Source organism: Pseudochaenichthys georgianus, chromosome 5, assembly GCF_902827115.2.
Source record: "Pseudochaenichthys georgianus chromosome 5, fPseGeo1.2, whole genome shotgun sequence".
Taxonomy (NCBI): Eukaryota; Metazoa; Chordata; class Actinopteri; order Perciformes; family Channichthyidae; genus Pseudochaenichthys; species Pseudochaenichthys georgianus.
This window is the reverse complement of record NC_047507.1, coordinates 38,381,336-38,389,256: the sequence shown is the minus strand read 5'-3', so window position 1 is coordinate 38,389,256 and position 7,921 is coordinate 38,381,336. Positions and strand designations below refer to the sequence as shown.

Genomic DNA, 7,921 nt, shown 5'->3' with positions numbered 1-7,921 from the left:
TCCACCCAGCTTCCACCTGTAGGCTCGGGGGATAGTTATCTAATCATCACTCAATGTTCTTTGTAAATCTGAGGAGTGATGATGCCCGAGCCTAGACGCCAAACTCAAACTATATGCTGCTTCTAATAAACATATCAAGAAACAAGTGAGTTGTCTGACTGAACTGAGTTTTTGTTTATCACACCAATACATTTTCTCGCTGTACTATAAAAGGGATTGTAGCGCAATTTTGCAGTTTTGTAATTGACTGCAGGCCCCGGAGAGCAAGATCGGTCGAAATAAACGTTTGTTCACATTTCTTTGCAACTCTCAATGTTCTGTCATTAGGGCTGCATGATACACCTAACAGTCTACACATATTCTACATCAATGCTAACGTTATTCTGCGCTTTATGTTGTCTTGTTTTAACTGAATAAACTTAAGAGGAGGAGAATAACACAAATACTTTGGGTGAGTAATTTAAATCAATCAAAGTTTCTGAGTAGCTTTCTTAGTTGTTCTGGCATTGTGGTGGATGGTTGGGTCTCAGGGTATGTAGCAACAGCATAGTTAGTGAGGCGAGCATGGTTAGCATGCTAAAGATAGCTTCCCTTCACCGGACGACCTGTCAGGTAGATGAGAAGATCTAATGAGGTGTGTGTGTGTGTGTGTGTGTGTGTGTGTGTGTGTGTGTGTGTGTGTGTGTGTGTGTGTGTGTGTGTGTGTGTGTGTGTGTGTGTGTGTGTGTGTGTGTGTGTGTGTGTGTGTGTGTGTGTGTGTGTGTGTGTGTGTGTGTGTGTGTGTGTGTGTGTGTGTGTGTGTGTGTGTGTGTGTGTGTGTGTGTGTGTGTACCTTTTATCAAAGGCGTAATGTTAAAATAAAAATGTGCAAGAGTTTGTCTCTTTGAATTTATTTTGCTGATCACTGAAATTATAATTTTAACCCAATGTGTTTGTGTGTATTTTAATTCAAAAAATGTTCTTCTTATAGTTTAAAATTAAATATTTACAATTTCGAATGCTAGCATATTAAATGAAACCAACACAAATGTTATCATGTTTGCCTTTGTGTGTTAACATTATTGCAATCAGTTGGTATAACTTTCCTAAAAACAAAAACTCAATCATATTTTTAACACTTTAAAATTCCATTATGATATTACTACCCTTATTAGCTCTCCTCGGAGTGGAGTAGATCCTGAGATTAGCGGCAATTTTGACTTAATCTGGAGTCTAATCCTGAATCAAATTGAAGTGAGTGATACCAATTGGTTGACACACTTAGTTATCATACTTTAATATTTGTTGCTCTCTTCCAAATATTCCTCAATGTTTTTTGTGCACATGATGTAGCACTGCCGCTAACATGGGTAGCGTTATTTCTCGAGATGAGCGGTGACATTTGTAGGTGTGTAACAGTTTGTAAAACACTGGGTCTGTCCTCAGTCTCTCACTGAAATAATCACATCATCGTCCTGTCCTTTCCACAGCATCTCCCCCTCAAAGTCCAGCATCTTGTGTTTGCGGCAGCGCAGAGCGATGCCCACCACCTTATCTGAGATCTTCACGTAGCGGTCGAAGAGGCGGCCGAAGGTTATCATGGTTCTCCCCTCCTTGTCTTTAATGCCCATGTCTTTGATAATCCACACCATCTCCTCCATCTCCCTGTGGACATGTTTCTGGGCCCGGTCGCCCCTCTCCGCCGTCTTCGATCCGTCTTTGGGTCGCCCGTATCCGTCCTCGCCCTTGCGGACCCGCTGAGCCATGGCGTACTCGGGGTCGAACTCCTCACTGAAGGGGTTGAGCTTCTGGCCCACCATGTGCTGTTGAGACCACTGCTGCCAGCGGTTCTTGATATCACCTGTAGTTGTGATTTTAATCTGGAGATCAAAGAGGGCAGGCAAGTTAACTTCGGACTCCAACAAAGGGAAACGTATGTATAAATAATGTTGTCCATTAAAAAGGCACCTACATTTGAAAGATTCCTCATCGAAGTTAGTCCTACTGAATAACAATAAAAACACATGTGCTACAGCTGATGTACAACAACGGATGGATCAGGCTCAACATCTCAATAAAGCAATTCATAAGAATACCAGTTATAAAACACCTGAATCGATCCTGATACAAAATATTGGATGGAGATGTGTCTAAACGTCACCTCCCCAGCTCTCTATGGTCCAAGAAAAATTGTTTTATTTCCAAATGTTATTCAGGGGAGTGGAGCATGTGTGTTTATTAACAACATTTGTAGTAATAGTTGTGTTTGTCTGCCAAAAGACCATGATTTAAGAGAAACACTTGGCTAATGCTGCTGGAATTTTAAGTTTTATGGACATTTTACAACATTTTCTGCTGACTTTCATTCGAACAAAGTCTAATTTGGTGTGGACTTATCCCCTGGACTTGCATATTTACAAGTCAAGACCAGGTCTAAGACCAAGCAATGTTCAGTGAAGTCGGTTAGCACTGATATTAGCACTAGATTACATTTTTCAATTGTGTCTGTTCGGCAAATGTAACATTCTATGGAAAATATTTTTCTAGGACCATTGAAATTCCAGGAAGAAGAGTACTACACATGATTTATATTCTTTTTAGGTAAACTCTTCTTTTGGAAGGAAAATAACCCTGATGAATTAAAAATGTAATCGCCTTGATACCCCAACACTTAAATATACAAAATCTGCATTTCTGAGAATGTGGAGTTTGACAAAAAGGCTTTTACAAGGCAGCAGGTCTAATGCAAGATTCTAATGAGTTTCACTTTGGGAAATATAGGATCCAGCGTTGACCCATACTGGAACCTTCCAGTCAGGACATCTCAGCCTCCCGTGCATGCTATTCCCATATGTTTGGCTATTTTGCTAGTGTTTAAGCTTTTGTTAACATTTGGTCAACTTTTCCTTTTTTCGCTTCCTGTCCTTTAGACCTGCTTAACATTTTTGCATCAGACCCCATCTGTGTCTATATGTAAATGTTAACGATGCCTTCAAATAACCTCTTCTCCAGAAGGTGTAATTGATCCGCTGCTTGGCCTTTGCTAGCTGTGTGTATGCTCATATAAACCGCGAGGATCAAGTGAAGGTTCTCAAACCTATTCTCTTGGAGATTGAAAGGCTTATAAGCTGATTTATAATACTTTTGTGGTTCATATCCTGGTTTATCATGGTATACTATCTGCAACATTTTGGTTATAGAGATTTGTAAAACAAAATAGATGTTATTAACACATATAAACTTTAAACTCTTCATCTCTTCTTTTTCCTCCGTTCCTTCTTTTTTAGTTGTTGTTGTTGTCATACTTGCTTTCGCTATACTTTCTTCATCACAATTTTTTCCCTTTCATCTGTTGTCCTACCCTGACTTCCCCCCCCCCCACCTCCCTGGGTGTGTTCCTCAGATTGCCAGGCCTTCAGATCAGTGTCACCATATCTCTTTGGTATTTGCGCTATGAAAAGTAAAGATGTGTCACAGAGGGATCTTTTACAACACCATGTGAACCCTTAGAGTCATAATAATTATTTTTTAAAAGCAATAATATTAACTAAAATAAAAATATTAGGTTCAACTTAATATTATTGCTTTCAACTAACCTAATGCAGTAATGTAAAATGTGTTGACATAATACATTTCATTAAAGTTAACGTTTCAGTTTTTCAGTGCAAATCTGTATTCAACCAACATATCAGTTTTCCTGTAACAAAAAAAGAAATACAATCAAACTAGTTTAATTCAGTTGGAATTGACATTACATGACCATTGCCAATTAATCCAAATAAAGATCAATACAGTTATATAATATTTTCTCTCTGTCTCATTTATAATTGTTCTCTTAATGTTTGTGTAACAGTGTGTGCCTCTCATTTCTCTCCGTGTCCCTTCACCTAATTTCCCCCTCCCCGGCTCTTCAGACCCGAAGGTCAGGTAGCACGTTGCAGAGCATGACTGTAATTATTTTCATATATTCCATTGCGCAGTGTTCCAGCTTGTGTTTTTATGGGTTGGCTCTCTGGCGGCCCCCTCAACAAGTCAAGGGGGCCTCGGGCCGCCTCCTTTGCCCTTTTATAGGAAAGATGTTTAGCATCAGAGTTATGCAACTGTTTTTCAGTTTGGTGTCCATGAGGGAGTCGGATGTCTTAACATCAATGCGATCTCTGCTTAAACTTGTTTATTCACGCTGTGGGACTTGTGTGGGAACATGTACGCTCTAATTTTAGGGTATTGGTCCTCCACTTCGTATTTTATTCAGGGACAGGAACATTGTGGTTGTATGAAATGCAGGCAGGAGAAACTCGTAAGGGTTTAATTAAAGGGCAGTACAGCTGTAATCTGCTCTTATAAGGTTGTATACAAGCCTGTCACCAACAACAATAACATGTGCAAATGACCAATTCTCTCACGACCTCTATCACAAAATAATAGGTTTATGTGTGTTGGTCTTTTCCACAATCTGCCTGTATACATGTTCTTTTCTGCACAAACCTGGAGAAGGGACCTCTAGCAGCTTCGACCCAGCCATATTTATATTTTTGATATTCATCACTTTTAAAAGTTGTTAATGTTTAAGCAAACAACTGCCAATCTTGCTAAGGGAATACCATACATTTATATTTATTTGGAGTTGGGTTTTTGTTACCTGACACATTGTATTCCAACATTCGTTGTATGTTTTCAATTCACTGATGTTTGGGTTTAAGTGGCTAATTTCTCCATTATGTTCGGCTAACTATACTGGGCAGGAACATTTGTATACAACTTGCTGAAGACTTGGTTTAAATTGTAGAGACTGTTTACCTAAAACAATAGGATAAAAGGGGCTAAAAGATGGGTTTATATGATCTGTTCATTACTGTGAGGGACCCCTTCTCCTTCGACGATCCATGGTTAATATAAAAAACAATGCTTGGTGTAGTTTTACATTTCAATGTTGAATTATTTTGGTAGCTTGATATTTGGTAACTTTTTTAATGTGTTTGCATCCACTTTCCAATCTTTGTGATTAAGCACTCTACCTTGGGCCTGTTGGTCTGTTTCTTGCTCAGGATGTCGCCCAGCTCAGTTTTTGATTCGTTGTTGTCGCTGAGCCCCGCCTCCTCTCCCAGCCCGCTGTCCTCCGTGTCCAAACTGCTGCTCCTCGACCCCAGCTTCTTGTCCTGCAGCAGACGCGTCTTGTCTCGGATGCTTCCGTCAGCAGCGGTCTGCAGCGCCCTCATCTGGCGCCTCCTTGTCGGCGACTCATTACCCAGGAAAGGCTTGCTTTCTTCAGGCCCTGCTTCCATCTTCCCTCGGATGGCGTTTACCACGGAGCTGCTGCTGCACTCGCTGCGTTTCGGCTGCACGGACTTGGCCACAGAACCGGTCCGGATACCGCTGCTGTCGCTAGCATCGGCTGTGAACACTCGAGGAGGGTTGGTGAGCTTGACCTCCCGGCTGCGCGCTTTTTCGTCCACCCCTTCGACAGAGTCCGGCATCCAGCCGCTGGGGATGGCGTCCTGTATGTCGGAGTGTTCGGTGGCCCAGCCCTGCCAACTCTTAGCCAAGTTGGCCACCATAGCGGCACATTTTATTTTCCGTACGGCCCGTTTGAAAGCCTGGGGCTCCTGTGGGGAAACTGTGCTGGTCCCACCGCTGCTCATTGTGACAGGATACCAGAAGAGCTTCCAGAAATTGGTATTTCTCTTGTCTTGTGTTTTCCGATTGGTAAAGTCTTGCAGGGTGTATTGTGGCAATTCCTGGAGTTGTCTTCAAAGTTTTTGAATCTCTTTTGGGTGAAAATAGTTGACGTAAATCTTGCTTTTCTCTGAGCAAATACTCAGTTATTGGTTCCAAATGAAGACTTCAATATTGGAAACTCATCGCTTGAAACTTCCAGGTGATCACAGACAAAAACGTAGCCTTTAAAACCGTTGTGGACGTCCACAGAAGCTCCAGGACCCTTTCCAGATTGTCAGTCGGTCAGTGGGTGAGCTGCTGGTGTGAAGAGTGCAAAGACTTTGACTTTAATCCCCGCTGAAGCCCAACACCGGCCTTTAAATAGGGTGAGGGTCGTAAAGGAAGTGATGCTGCACCGTGGCCACGTGAGACAGGAAAGTCCAGTGTCAACATTCTCACAAGTTCCCACACACACACACACACGCACGCACACACGCACGCACGCACACACACACACACACTGAGGAGTGGAATTTCTCCCAGGGAACAGGTGCCAGTGTTTTTAGCGACTGGGGTTTCTGTCAAACAGGCTTTTGCTCTGAGTCAGAGTGTGAGTGTGTGTGTGTTCATTGTGTATATATAGCAATGTTTTCATTCAAATATGCAATTTTCCTTTATGGAACGAAAACATACTTTAATCACTTTGATGGCAGTGTCAGTGTGAATTTCTAGATTGCGGGTCACATGAAAAGCATCTGAGTGTGTGTGTGTGTGTGTGTGTGTGTGTGTGTGTGTGTGTGTGTGTGTGTGTGTGTGTGTGTGTGTGTGTGTGTGTGTGTGTGTGTGTGTGTGTGTGTGTGTGTGTGTGTGTGTGTGTGTGTGTGTGTGTGTGTGTGTGTGTCCATGCATGTGAAGCGTCCAGTCTGTGTTTATCTGTGAGTATGTGAGTGAGACATTCTGGCTCATGGCTCTCGGTGATGGATGCAATTAAAGTGACTCAATATTGGCTTCAAAAGCAAAATTACTTATTTGCTCTCAGCCCTTATCTGATATATGACGTAGTTCCTTTTTTTCATTAATTATATTTGTGTTGCTTGTTGGCTGGTTTCACTGAATATTGTTTTGCTGGGGTCTTGGTATGTTATTTGCCATGTCATCAATCAGTTATTATGTTTTACTTATGTGTCATGCTGAGCATTTGGCCCATGCCACATTATTATTATTATTTAATATAACGGCAATCATTGCCAATACACATCATTCAAAAATGTTGGGTGTTGAGGGACTGTCATGGTTGACACGTCTCATCAACGTTGCATGGAAGTCGGAAACAGTACCGAAGGAGTGGCAGACCGGGGTGGTGGTTCCCCTTTTCAAAAAGGGGGATCAGAGGGTGTGTGCCAATTACAGAGGCATCACACTACTCAGCCTCCCTGGGAAAGTTTACTCCAAGGTACTCGAAAGGAGGGTCAGGCCGATTGTCGAACCTCAGATTGAGGAGGAACAATGCGGATTCCGTCCTGGTCTTGGAACGACGGATCAGCTTTTTACTCTCGCAAGGATCCTGGAGGGGGCCTGGGAGTACGCTTATCCGGTCTACATGTGTTTTGTAGACTTGGAGAAGGCGTATGACCGAGTTCCCAGGGAGTTACTGTGGGAGGTGCTGCGGGAGTATGGGGTGAGGGGGTCTCTACTCAGGGCCATCCAATCTCTGTACTCCCAAAGCGAGAGCTGTGTCCGGGTCCTCGGCAGTAAGTCGGACCCATTTCCGGTGAGGGTTGGCCTCCGCCAGGGCTGCGCTTTGTCACCAATCCTGTTTGTAATATACATGGATCGGATTTCGAGGCGTAGTCATGGGGGAGGGGGTCTGCAGTTCGGTGGACTAAGGATTGCACCACTGCTTTTAGCAGATGATGTGGTTCTGATGGCTTCATCGGTCTGCGACCTTCAGCACTCACTGGATCGGTTCGCAACCGAGTGTGAAGCGGCTGGGATGAGGATCAGCACCTCCAAATCTGAGGCCATGGTTCTCAGCAGGAAACCGATGGACTGTCCACTCCAAGTAGGGAATGAGTCCTTACCCCAAGTGAAGGAGTTCAAGTATCTCGGGGTCTTGTTCTCGAGTGAGGAAACAATGGAGCGTGAGATGGGCCGGAGAATCGGAGCAGCGGGAGCGATACTGCAGTCGCTTTACCGCACCGTTGTGACGAAAAGGGAGCTGAGCCAGAAGGCGAAGCTCTCTGTCTACCGGGCCATTTTCGTTCCTACCCTCACCTCTGGTCATGAA

General features: G+C 43.4%; 1 protein-coding gene across 1 annotated transcript; it reads right to left on the bottom strand.

Moving 5' to 3' along the window:
- Positions 1-1,260: 1,260 nt before the first annotated feature.
- On the bottom strand, positions 1,261-5,999 carry abraa (actin binding Rho activating protein a). Its single transcript, XM_034082696.2, has 2 exons — positions 4,995-5,999; positions 1,261-1,859 (listed from the first exon to the last, which is right to left on the bottom strand). The coding sequence occupies exons 1-2, from the start codon at positions 5,616-5,618 to the stop codon at positions 1,422-1,424; spliced, it is 1,062 nt and encodes a 353-aa protein (XP_033938587.1). The 5' UTR covers positions 5,619-5,999; the 3' UTR covers positions 1,261-1,421.
- Between the last annotated feature and the right edge of the window lie 1,922 nt (positions 6,000-7,921).